The sequence below is a fragment of the Ciona robusta genome, chromosome 1 (genome assembly GCF_009617815.1).
Source record: "Ciona robusta chromosome 1, ASM961781v2".
Lineage (NCBI taxonomy): Eukaryota > Metazoa > Chordata > Ascidiacea > Phlebobranchia > Cionidae > Ciona > Ciona robusta.
Window position 1 is genome coordinate 10,299,202 of NC_143235.1, and position 12,086 is coordinate 10,311,287.

General features: G+C 34.6%; 4 protein-coding genes across 4 annotated transcripts; 2 read left to right on the top strand and 2 right to left on the bottom strand.

Moving 5' to 3' along the window:
• Positions 1-16: 16 nt before the first annotated feature.
• On the bottom strand, positions 17-4,565 carry LOC149743004 (interleukin-17 receptor A-like). The gene has a single exon (XM_089884448.1). The coding sequence runs from the start codon at positions 3,688-3,690 to the stop codon at positions 1,300-1,302; it is 2,391 nt and encodes a 796-aa protein (XP_089740574.1). The 5' UTR covers positions 3,691-4,565; the 3' UTR covers positions 17-1,299.
• Positions 4,566-8,852: 4,287 nt separating this feature from the next.
• On the top strand, positions 8,853-9,245 carry LOC149743005 (ubiquitin-like protein NEDD8). Its single transcript, XM_089884757.1, has one exon. It carries the CDS (start codon positions 8,853-8,855, stop codon positions 9,087-9,089), a length of 237 nt encoding a protein of 78 aa, XP_089740883.1. The 3' UTR covers positions 9,090-9,245.
• Positions 9,059-10,186, top strand: LOC149743006 (trafficking protein particle complex subunit 1-like). Its single transcript, XM_089884729.1, has 3 exons — positions 9,059-9,307; positions 9,497-9,635; positions 9,983-10,186. The coding sequence occupies exons 1-3, from the start codon at positions 9,138-9,140 to the stop codon at positions 10,109-10,111; spliced, it is 438 nt and encodes a 145-aa protein (XP_089740855.1). The 5' UTR covers positions 9,059-9,137; the 3' UTR covers positions 10,112-10,186.
• On the bottom strand, positions 10,183-11,886 carry LOC149743007 (signal peptidase complex subunit 2-like). The gene is made up of 4 exons (XM_089884717.1): positions 11,720-11,886; positions 11,294-11,446; positions 11,086-11,225; positions 10,183-10,598 (listed from the first exon to the last, which is right to left on the bottom strand). The coding sequence occupies exons 1-4, from the start codon at positions 11,798-11,800 to the stop codon at positions 10,418-10,420; spliced, it is 555 nt and encodes a 184-aa protein (XP_089740843.1). The 5' UTR covers positions 11,801-11,886; the 3' UTR covers positions 10,183-10,417.
• Positions 11,887-12,086: the final 200 nt, after the last annotated feature.

Below are 12,086 nucleotides of genomic sequence, written 5' to 3' on the forward strand. Positions count from 1 at the left end.
CTTACATCCTACAGTATCTGAAAAATCATTATATGAGTCAATGCATGGAACAAGAATGATGTGAATACAAAAACTTGTGAAAATTTAAATTACTCATTACTTTCTTATATGGCACTATATAAAATAAAGATTGCAACACAACAAAAACGATTGCAATATTAATAAAAATACTTAATTATGTATTTTGTTTTAAGAAAGGAGTACGCTATACTTTAATATGTAACAACTATTATTGCACAAGGCATGATGGAAGTTAAAAATTAATCTCTGTCACGGTACAACACTTGTGTATTATTTTCTGTAATAAAAGACCTATTGTGTTCAATTGTTTGAAATTTAAACAAACACATGGAACGTTATGGTATTTATACAACAGCAGATGTTGGCAACGCATAGAAACATATTAACAAAATGTACATACGTAAGAAGGAGGAAGTAAATATCATGTCATGTGTAAGAAATTGGCACAGACGGGGAACAAAGAAATTTTGTTGATGTGGCATTGGTGAACAATATAAAAGTGCTTGGGCTAAAATGAGGTCTCTTACCAGACTACCAATATGATTTGTGTATTTATAATCTCAGCTTACAATGACACATTTGGATGTACTAAAAGGATGTATATATAAATATAAATTAATACAAACTGTGTGTACACAAATTAGTGTTAATGGCAAAGGCAGTATGTTTTTTACAAGAAGAAATTTAATGTTGTAAAAGTAAATCTCATTTTTAAAACATTTATAATAACAAGAAAAATTGTAGGCCTATTATTTTACAAAGTGAAACTAAAGCAATATGTTTACACACTGTAAGGTAGTAATTATAAAAGCTAGAAAAATGTTAAAGTAAGGATTTCTATAAACAAAATAATTTAATTAACGCATGGTTGGCTTTTTGTTTTATTTGTAATAATATACTATTATAATATAACACATTGGGTCTTTAAATCCTTTAATACACGGTGGCAATTTAATTTAAATATGGAGATTGTGACAGACCACCCAGTAAAGAGTATTAAATATTAATTATCATCTTAGGAAGCTAAATTCTAAGAAGTCAGTATGATGATAGCTAGCCTTGACCAGATAGCAATTACTGCACAGTCTGTAATTGCACAATTAAGTGATTTAGTAAACATACAATACATAGATCTTAGTAAGATATTGTTCGCTACATTGTTATTTGTTCAAAATAGTAAATTACAGAATGAATATGGCAAGCATAAAAAAGAATTTTGTACAGAATTTGATGTATTTTTCATTTCCTTACACATTATAAAGCATATATTCTTTTGTTTTATAACTTGTTTATGGAGGCCAAAGAAATCCAAGGATCGGTATGGGAATCTAGAGCTGCCAACTTTGGCACAAAATCTGGAGCAATGTTATCTTTTGGTGCAACACTGGAGTCGTCATCTGAAAAGTTGAAACTGGTAGGTGGTGAGTGACATTCATACTTCGGATCTCTTTCATTCATGCTAAACGAAAAGGCATAACCAGGAGTGTGGAATTGAGGACTTTGAGTTGAGTAGCCACTATCTACAGTTAAGGGTTCATGGTCTAGTTGAAATGAGCTAAAATTAGACTCATTCTGGCTCTCTGAATCATCGGTTGGGGTGCAGTCAGCAACATCGTTTTCACAAGGGACTCTGCTTGGTAACTGTTCAATTGGAACATACAACACCTTGCTTGGGTGAGTAATCTTTGGGGCTGGATACACAGGACTCAAGTCTAAAGTCATTGGCTTATTATCTATAAAATGGGTCTCCTTTATTCTTTGAGGAGGTTGAGCAACTGGTGGCTGAATGGGCATTGGAGGTATGATTTTCAGCTTATTTTCAATTATGCTCAGTGTCTGGGGTGCACTGTGTCCACCTAAAGCTTCTTCAACTCCATTGTTATCAGTAAACCAGTGAGGGTGGTGCTTTGTGTAAATACACATATCTGTAATAGATTTGAGCAACGCTGGTCCATATTTATTGAGCTCTGCTTCAAAATAAGAGTCGAAAGCCACTTTTTCTTCGCGAAGAATTTTGTCAGGAGAATACATTTCTGTATCCTTTAACTGAAAATATAGCTCCTCAAACTGTTTCATGAGGCGAAAATGACAACAAGTGAGATTACGAAACGCCTTTGGTATTTTACCCTCATCAAAATACTCAAAGTAAGTAAAATAGTATTTTCGGATGTTTTTGTCACAAAACAGATCTTTTTTAATTTTGCTTAAAACTGGACTAAAGAGATCAAACGAAACTGATCCAGATTGATTCTCACTCTGATTCCATCGGTTTACGGCACCCTCAGACCAAACAACAATAATTTTATCAGCTTTTGCCATTGAAGTTTCCATCCACAAGCAGTAGTCATTGTAAATAACATTTTGTTCAAAGAGTTCGCAAAGAACTTCAAAACCAAGGTCGTGACACAGAAAAGCTGAGAACTTTAGAATAACATCCCTGTGTTGTGGGTGGTCATCCACAAAGACAACAAACACCACTGGGCTTGATAAGGGCACAGGTTTAAATGAAACCTTTAACAAGGTCTCATTTTGTTGTTCGGAAATAGTGTTAAGTTGGCTTATACGTTGTTCTTTATTTTTAGGTTTTTGGGTACCGGAATTTTGGTTTGAAAAGCAGCAGCAGTATTTTTTAATTCCGCTACCAATGCTTTCTTTGTATATGAATGCTACAGTAATGCAACCAACCAGAAAAATGGAAACAATAATGCTAACGGATATTATGATTGGCATCATATCAAATGGTTTTGACAATGCTGGAACCACTTGACAGTGATGAAAATCAAACGGTTCAGATTTAAGAGTTGGAACATCACCATTTATTAGCAAAGCAACCAGAGTGTAGTTAGCAGTTTCATTAAACTGCTCTTCTGAAATTTTCAGTTGATTTCTTTCTCTGACATTGCGTAAGGTTGAAATCACTTTCTGACATTTCTTAATTGGCCCACCATATAAACATATTTTCATCCATCCAATAGTAAAAATAGGTGGAATGGTGTAACTCAAAATAATAGACTTGTTCTTACAATCCACAGGTTGAACAGAAAACTTTGGCTTTGCACATTTTGGATGTGATTTCATTCGCGTATCATTGCACCTTGGGATCTGTACTTCCATTATCAACTGAATGAAATCACTGTTTAATTGAGATAATGGCAGACTTTTAATTTCAAACCGAAGTGTACTGCCTGGTACAATCTCGGTGTGGCAAACAGAGGAGAAGGGTGCACAGGGAAAAGTAAACGTTGCCCATTTAAATATTTCGTTCAAAGTATGATTAAAACAGAAGTAGTATGAGCAATAGAAGATTTTGTTATGAAATATATCTACCAAGTAGCCCCTAAGAAAATTAATGGAAGCATCATGTTGTGGCCCCCATGATACATTTAGTGCGATTTTAGTTTCATTATTAACATCTTGATACAAATACCAACCCATCCCCGTTTTGCTTTTTGGTGCTGATGGGTTGTTAGGACTAGAGAGGTTTCCCATACATTCTTGTTCCTGGATTTTACACTGAATGGGTCGCTGATCGTTCCACGGAGTTGTCACATTTGTTGAGCAGGATGTTTCGTCGCATTGGTTGTCTGCCCTTAGTGCAGGTATACTTGCAGTGGCGGATATAAGAAGTCCACATTGATAAAAAACAAGAACATAAAATACCACACTCATGCCTACAGATGTGTCATATGTATACAACTAATAACCTGAATTTGAAATTATTTTAACTGTTACTTTTTAAAACAATTCACTTCAAACACTGGGCTATTAATTTATATGAAAAGTTATAATTGGTTGGGCTGGAACAGAACATTTTTTATTCTATGTTGCTGTCAATTTCATAGTAAACAAAAAATATTTAACAAAATATATATATAACTGTATCTTTGATTCCATATCAGGGTTGTTAATTGTTAAAATTGCCATCAGAAAATAGGAATATAAATATATATACTATTTTGGCAAAAAAATATGGCTCCGTCTTAAAAATTAAACACTGTAGTTTAAACAACTGAATAGGTAAACATTTTATAAAAGTAAACACTTTAATAATATAGTAGGGTTAGGGTACATGTCATTATGATATGAAGCATGTGCGTATATAGCTCACTTCAAAACTTGTAATTAAACTGCTGTTATACCGAAGTTTAAAACTTTGGTTGCACAACCAGAACCAGTATAACTTTCTATTTTTAATAAGACAGTTTTTATTGAACCTCCAATATTAATGTTTAAAACTTGAATTTATGTGCCCAAAACTACCTAAATTATATTCACTTAAGATTAATAAAAGCATCTACTTAATTACATTTAACCACATTTTTGTTCTTTGTGTGGAATTGTAATCATCTCAACAACGACTGTGAAACCGAAACCGCAGTAGATTTCTGTGACTAGGGAACTCCTGTTCATGTTTTACGTCATACTATATCGTTGCAGTTCTACTAAGAGAACTGCATAAATAATAACAAAAAATCTTAGCTTTTTCACATAAATATTTTGTTACAGTAACTTCCTTTTAAAACTTGTTTGTCTATAAGCTAATTTAGGGGAATTCCATGATATATATCACGTGACCGGTTTTACACTGTTTTTGAGCACGTAAGTGGTTATGTAAATCCTTTGAGCACGCAAGTCAACATTTTTGGTGGGTAATACTTTAGGAATGCATTATACCTACTGCTTCATTGTCACCAATAGCGACTGAAAATCGCTTAATCGGTTTCTTCTGGTTTGTTTTAGGTCCAGCTGGCTTAGTCGACCGTGGTAGTACAATAATTCATTAAATTTAAACTATAACTTTATAGCAAATTTGTTTCGCCCAGAGCAACAAAATACACAAATCAACTGCGATTCATGTTTTTTGTTTTAATGCGTTCAAATTTAACGAGAATATCATTATAATAGCAGTGCAAATTAAAACAACGGTCGCTAATGCTCTTTAGGAAATAATTGCCTTCTGAAAAATTAAAATAGGATTAAAATACCTTCATAATTTATGTGGCTGGCGTTGGTATAAAGCCACTACGGCACGACAAGCCCCCAGCCAATGGTAGTGGGTTTCTACTTAGGTGAGAAACCCTTGCGGGATGTTACTGTCCACGCAGGTTAAAGTACCCCCCTAGACAAAAATGATACAACGAATGCACACGCACATGTGCACGAAAAAAAAAGACAAAACAATCATACAACGAGGTGCAATTACAAAAAGTGAAACATGCAATACATACAACAGCTCAATCATAACCAAAAATGGAACGGGTACCAAAAGTTAATTAACGCGGACATAATCATTGAAACATCTTCAAAGAAAACTTGGTTCAAATCCTGTAGGATAATCAGCTGCAGTGTACAAATTATTAAATGTCCGACAACAAAGAGTCGAAGCTAATAACATCTCCGCATGTCCCAATCAAAAGGTAATTCGCCATGTTGGTACCGCGATACTCTTGTCGTATCTTCACGCAATATAATATCGTTCGGACGTTAAGCACGGCTTCGACCGTTACGAAACCGCGTCAGGTTATTACGAACCGCACTAATTGTGGCCTAAAACTGGCGTAGCACCACTGGCGGCGACGTCTACGCAACAACCCAACAGTAACGTAACTCAGTCTATAACTATGACATAACCGCACCAAACGTTGGGCCTTAAAGTCCCATCGACGTATAGCGTAATTGTAACGTGGCCAGCGTCACAATTAAGCTTGTTCAAAAATAACAGTTTAACGGGTTCAATTATTCAATGAAAAATACAGACATCAAATCTAAAAGTTAAACTGCGTGTATATTATAATGCGCGTGGATATTACTCAAGTATTTGTGTACCAACACGCCGTTCTTATCAAGTGATTAGGACAATGCAGAATCGCTAAAAGATTCGACCTTTGCAGAAGAAACACACAATGACGTGTACAACAACAAAATCCGATCCAGCAAGATGTTTGCCATAGTTTCATTGCTTATATTTCAGTGACATGCAAAATGCACTAAAGTAGTGACTGACAAAAAGGCTGGGCATATTAGTCCCACCAAAAACAAAAAGACAAACACAAATCCGGCAACACTGTAAGAGTGCTCCAGCAATCACGCCCCAACAACACACAACTCCTAAGCCTAAACAAAACCTCGCAAATCGGCATATCCTTATTCGTCGTCTTCGCCTTTGCTGTTCTTCTGTAATACAAACATATATTAGGTTGTGGTAAAATGGTCCATATTTTCATTCTCTTTTATTGTCCTATTTGTTTGTAAACAAAGAATATGTACAGACATAAATAACCGAATATTCACAAGACTTTAAAAGAGCGTTGTTAATTGTTCAAAACATGATTGCGAATAAGGAATATTATGCAACATTATTCCAAACGGCGCATCTTATCGTCACCGGTTCATTTCGTATGGTGATGTACAATTTGTTTTAACTTTCTAATAAGCATTTGACCAATTTGAGAACTAACTTTGGCAAAATAACACCTTTAATAAAAAATAGGAAAACAAAATTATACATTACCTTACGCTTTTCTTCTGCAGTATATACGCTGGCTTATCTGCATCAAAGGATATTTAAAGTATAGCTTTATATTATGACGTCACAACTACCTTCATTCCCGATTCGCGTTCTGTCCTCTGTGACGTCACATACCAAGTTCTAAAACATCACAAAATACCGTTTCAAATATATAATTAGGATTGTGACAAAACAAACAACTTACGAAGTGGGTTCTTCTGTTGCGTCATCACCACTTCGTGACGTCACATCTATGTAATCTGAAAAAGACCCGGTGTACGTAATAATGCCAATTGTGATTTATACTTTACCAAATCTTTGATCTTCATGTTTCATTTTATGCTAACAGCACGAATATATATTTTAGAGTAAAATTAATATGAAAGCATATAAGTAATGTGTGTCTTGCGACAAAGCAAAGCGCGCATGGGGCCCCATGAAAAAATGCCGCGAAAAGCCAGAGCGAATAGAAGAAACCGCAATGTGACGTCGCAAACCTGTGCTCTCGGGCGTGAAGCTGACTATGACGTAATAATAGCGGGCGATGTCGTACAGACGTATTGTGTCGTAACGCGGCGATCGTGTAAATCGATGTAACGGCGCGAGTGACTTGTATTGTGACAAAATTAAGAAACGTAGCGAAATGCCTGAAATATGAAATGAGAATACCTTATCGCAAGCCACAATATTAAAATAAATTTAATAGGGTTTACACATAAATATATAATACTCATACTACATTGTAACTAAGTAACACTAAATAATAAACAAAAACATAGCTTATAATTAGGTAAAACTAAACAGTAGCAATAGTACTTAACTTCAACTCTTGTTAAAGAAACAAACATAATCCTGAAATAAGTTCATACAGTGTAGCTTTGTCGCTGCTTCCAAACTGCTGTGTTCAGTTGCAACGTGTTGTAAGGACGACGTTTTACATGTCCGGGGAATCAACGAAAAAGTGGGAGCGTCTGCTAATCAAATTATTAACGCGGCGGGGTTGAATTCACCACATTTTTCGGTTGCCCTGTGTGTGCTTTAGTGCTGTATAACTGAGCACGTAAGTGGTCATATAGGTCCTTAATCGTCGAATTAATTACAGAGTGATTAAAATATGTTTACTTTTACAAAAACGCAAAAAAAACATACTTTTTTAACAGGTTAACTATTGTAAGTTTACAGATCAACACACGGCGCAAAGTTGAGTTAATTGAATTTACTGATACACGATCATAGATGGCGACCGAAACTTAATCAACTGTGTTAGTAAAAAAGGTTAATTTAAGTTATGCTAATTGCAATACGTGCTTATTCATTAGAGCTTTTCTCTTTTGTTTTGTCGTTTAATTCTTAACTAATTTGTTAGTGATGCCAACAGTTTAACAGAAGTAAGAAAGTGCCTCTGGAATTGTTGTTGTTTTACCCTTAATACTGAAGAAGAGGAACAACGGTTTTCTTTATGACCAAAAGTGGTTTCGACAACTGCAGCAGTTTTGCAGTTTGATTGGCACTTTTAAGCCAGTCATAGAGACACCCAATCGTCCAGCTGCCGCCTTGTGAGTTGTGAGTTTGCGGTCTGTTACTGTGTGTCTGAAAGAGCAAAAGATAGCAAAATCAGTGACTATCGCAGTAGGTTTAAACAAACTTGCCCGGTTTTTGTTGCGTTTTTCTTTTGTGAAAAAAAATCCTAATATTTACGAATTTACCTTATCGTACAATCTTTGGGCAAAAAATTCTAGAGTAACTCATCTATTATGCGTGTACTTAATTGGCCTATCCCTATGCATATATCAATTTATATCACATGGGACTATACGAAGAAGTAGGTACACCTTTTCCGCTAGGTGTCGGTAATTATTTAAATTAAAAAATCTATAGAAACGCTCAAAACAACGCTACAAAGTGTTAATAAGTGTAAAACAAATTAATTAAATAATAATAATACCTTTCTAAATACATAAAACACTAGTAAGAACATCTTTTCCATATCGGTGAGGCTGTGGTGTAACGGTTTGCACGTGGTCATTTACTCTCTTTGTTTCATTTTTACCGGGTTCGAGTCCCGCACAGTATAATACTTTTTTTTTTTTTTTTAAGTTTTTTTTTGTTTGATTAGCACGAGTTAGGGGTTAGGGTTTAGCCTTCTAGGGGTTAGGGGTCACCTCCTAGCGGAAAAAGTGTGTCAACTTTATTGTATAGCCCCATGTATTTATATCTACAAGTAACTTAATTCTGTTTTATCTAGTTATATAAAGGTAATTCGAATATTTCATTATCACGGTAAGGCAAACGTATACAATTACATGAGTTGTATGATTTAATCATGCTGATAAAAGTGAAAACACTAACCGGAAAGGAAATTGAAATCGACATCGAAGCAAACGATAAAGTTGAAAGAATTAAGGAAAGAGTGGAAGAAAAGGAAGGCATCCCTCCACCACAACAACGACTTATTTTCAGTGGGAAACAAATGAACGACGATAAAACTGCTTCTGATTACAAAATTGTTGGAGGATCTGTGCTTCATTTGGTTCTTGCTCTTCGTGGGGGGCAATTTTAATAACTTGACTACTGCTTTAACTGTTTGAGGACATTTTAGATTGTAATCATGACAGTCTTTCTGCTGCATATTTACAATCATAACGGCATTTCGCTGTACGAAAAGGAATGGTGCAGAAGAAAAAAATCTAATTTACCGAAGGAACAAGAAAATAAATTGATGTTTGGAATGCTGCATTCAATAAAATCATTTGTAGCTAAAATGTCTCCTAAAGACAGGTATAGTAGTACCTTTTTTAAATTTAAATGTTATTTATAAAAACTGTGTAGTATAATATGCTGGTGAAGACTGTAACATCATCATAGAGAAAAACTAGGATATCGATGTGTTAGTTGTTAGCTGATCATGCATAAGGATTCTCCACTAACTATGGTTTCTAATTAACTAACTTTATGTTATTACAACAGCAAAGAAGGATTTATGTGCTATTCAACAAGTCGATACAAGTTGCATTTTTATGAGGCACCAACTGGATTAAAATTCGTCATGATGACTGATGTGAATGTTGGAAATATTCGGGAAACATTGAAGAGAATATACAGCTCTGTATGTACCTTCATTTTTTCTTAACCTAACACTCTTAGTTTCCTTTAACTGATCCTCTGGCAATCAGCTAATAGTTTTTGTTTCCCACACCATAAGAAATTAATTAATATTTTAAATTTCTGATAAATAATACCCACAGCTGAATATAAAACAGTCTGGCGTCTGGTGCCATGTCACAATTGTTATTGCCCCTTGCCTAAGATAGCGGTTACATGTGCTACCATTGTTGGCGTATGTTTTCTTGGGCAGGACACCCAACAACAATTGCTCCAACTCAGTGGTCACTAATAGGTCGTACAAAATGTCAATCAAAAGTATTAAACTCCACCCCAAAAAATTGTGTGCAGGTCTATGTGGAATATGTTGTGAAGAATGCAATCTGTGGCTTGAATGAACCAATTGAAAGCAATCTATTTGAAAGCAAACTTGATGCCTTTGTTCAAGGCCTGTCATTCTTTGAAGAAATTAAGGAATAAAGAAGATTTTCCTTGCAAGTTCAACTATAATTTGCTTGACATGTATATTCTGTTAATAAATACAATACAAACAAATAGCAGTTTCTGTATTCCTTACAAAACAAACACCGAAAATTTTTTTTTTGGTTCTATATTCCTAGAAACACACATTCAGAACTTTTCACTAAAATGAAAAACTGCAAAGTTCTGTTGCCATTGCACTGTTTTGCCACGATGATAAAATAGCCGCAGCATTGATTTAAAAGGTTTTACAACAAACAGCATTTATGGTAATTTTTTAGCATAACATGCAATATCCCAGCAGTCTTATTTCTTCTTTTTACTGCCATCGATTGAATCATGGAGACCTAGGATCATTGGAGCATATTTGTCATAAAGAAGCACACCATTCTCATCAAAAACCTCTCCAACACATTTGGTAATTGATGCACTTTTTGTTTCATTATTATTTGTAACAGTAATGGTGATAGTGTAGTTCTTGTCATACCTGTACCAACAAATTAAAGCAGTTAGAACTAGTCAGTAGTCATGCGGTTTTTAAATCTCATTAATTTGAGAAAAAATGTTATCACTTCACCATCATAGCCATCCCACACTTTAGACACCTTGAGTAAGTCTTAGTCCAACTGTCATCGATAGGTTTAAACAAACTTGTTAGAAAAATATACAAATTTACCCATATTTAGCAAATTTACCCATAAAAATATACAAATTTACCCATACTAATTTTGAAGATCTAAGATGCCAGTGTACTACTAACTCAGTAGCCAACAATGCATTGTCTAAAATTCACCATTCAGAAAATGAAACCATTCATAGAAAAAGATTGTACTTAGATACCTGGTAACTCGCAACTATTATTGGTGCTTGGTAGCTTTTGGCTAGTGCTATTTGTTATGAGGTCTATGGTTTGGGCCAATGTAAATTTCACACTACTTGTTTGTCATTAATTATCACCAAAATATAAAACGTACTTCAGCATAGAAGATGCAACTGTCCACACAATATCTGGTTCCGTTCCCACTGGGTCTTTCTGGTGAGCGACAAGGAAAATATTCTTTTCTTTAAAGTTGGCATGAAGAGTTAACACTCCCATCAGCAAGAAGTACGACGCCTAGAAGTAAAATTTAGTAAAAACATTTAAAAAGAGTTTTAGAGTTATGCAATTTATAAAACACACACCACACAAATTATTAGCACAGTCTTTGAGGCAGGGAACGGATGCAGATAATCCCACAGCAAGGCGAATAAAGCAAAGAGAATAGCAATAGTACATATCATCAATCTTGAGTCAACCAGGTGAAAGTTCTCTTCATATCCTTTACCTAATACTGCCTGGCGAGAAACAAACATTTTGTTATAATTGTTAAAGGTAAACATAAAACATAATCGATTCTTATGTAAGACGTAACATTATTATAGCATAAATTTAAAGAGAAAATATACAATATGTAATGTATGTACAAACAGTATGTCAGTATCCCACATGTAATGATAAGCAATTCCATTTTAAACATTTAAACGTCATACCAAATAATTACTACTTTATAACAGAAAATGCAGATTATTGATTAAATGTGTGTAGACATATATGTATAAATATTTTACTTTTTTCGCTGCATCATCCATTGCAATACGAACGGCATTCTGATCCCATTTTTCGATTTTGACGGGCTTGTCTTCTTCCATTGCGCTATTTGTGTTATAGAAACCAAACCAAGCTACAGTGTTCACACGCGAAATCGTTATCCCAATACCGCCATATGCATCTTTCATGCAGTAGAATAAAGCCTATAAGCGAAAGGATGCAATCGTAGAAACTGGACAAATTTAACATGTTTGTAGTAAACTAAACACTGCAAAAGTTTTGTAATTTTGTTTAAAATTATTCTTAGATAAACTTGTTTTTTTTACGTCATATTTGACTGAATATAAGTGCTCGCTTATAACGTTTGGAAAGTTCCTATCGTTGACA

What these genes read in the sequence shown, in the direction of transcription:
- LOC149743004 (XM_089884448.1), bottom strand. Translation starts at nt 3,690, where the DNA reads ATGAGTGTGGTATTTTATGTTCTTGTTTTTTATCAATGTGGACTTCTT.
- LOC149743005 (XM_089884757.1), top strand. Translation starts at nt 8,853, where the DNA reads ATGCTGATAAAAGTGAAAACACTAACCGGAAAGGAAATTGAAATCGAC.
- LOC149743006 (XM_089884729.1), top strand. Translation starts at nt 9,138, where the DNA reads ATGACAGTCTTTCTGCTGCATATTTACAATCATAACGGCATTTCGCTG. An exon ending in AAAATGTCTCCTAAAGACAG is followed by an intron (nt 9,308 to 9,496) that starts GTATAGTAGTAC and finishes TTATTACAACAG; the next exon opens with CAAAGAAGGATTTATGTGCT. An exon ending in TGAAGAGAATATACAGCTCT is followed by an intron (nt 9,636 to 9,982) that starts GTATGTACCTTC and finishes AATTGTGTGCAG; the next exon opens with GTCTATGTGGAATATGTTGT.
- LOC149743007 (XM_089884717.1), bottom strand. Translation starts at nt 11,800, where the DNA reads ATGGAAGAAGACAAGCCCGTCAAAATCGAAAAATGGGATCAGAATGCC. An exon ending in CTGTGCTAATAATTTGTGTG is followed by an intron (nt 11,226 to 11,293) that starts GTGTGTGTTTTA and finishes TTTTACTTCTAG; the next exon opens with GCGTCGTACTTCTTGCTGAT. An exon ending in GTTGCATCTTCTATGCTGAA is followed by an intron (nt 10,599 to 11,085) that starts GTACGTTTTATA and finishes TTGTTGGTACAG; the next exon opens with GTATGACAAGAACTACACTA.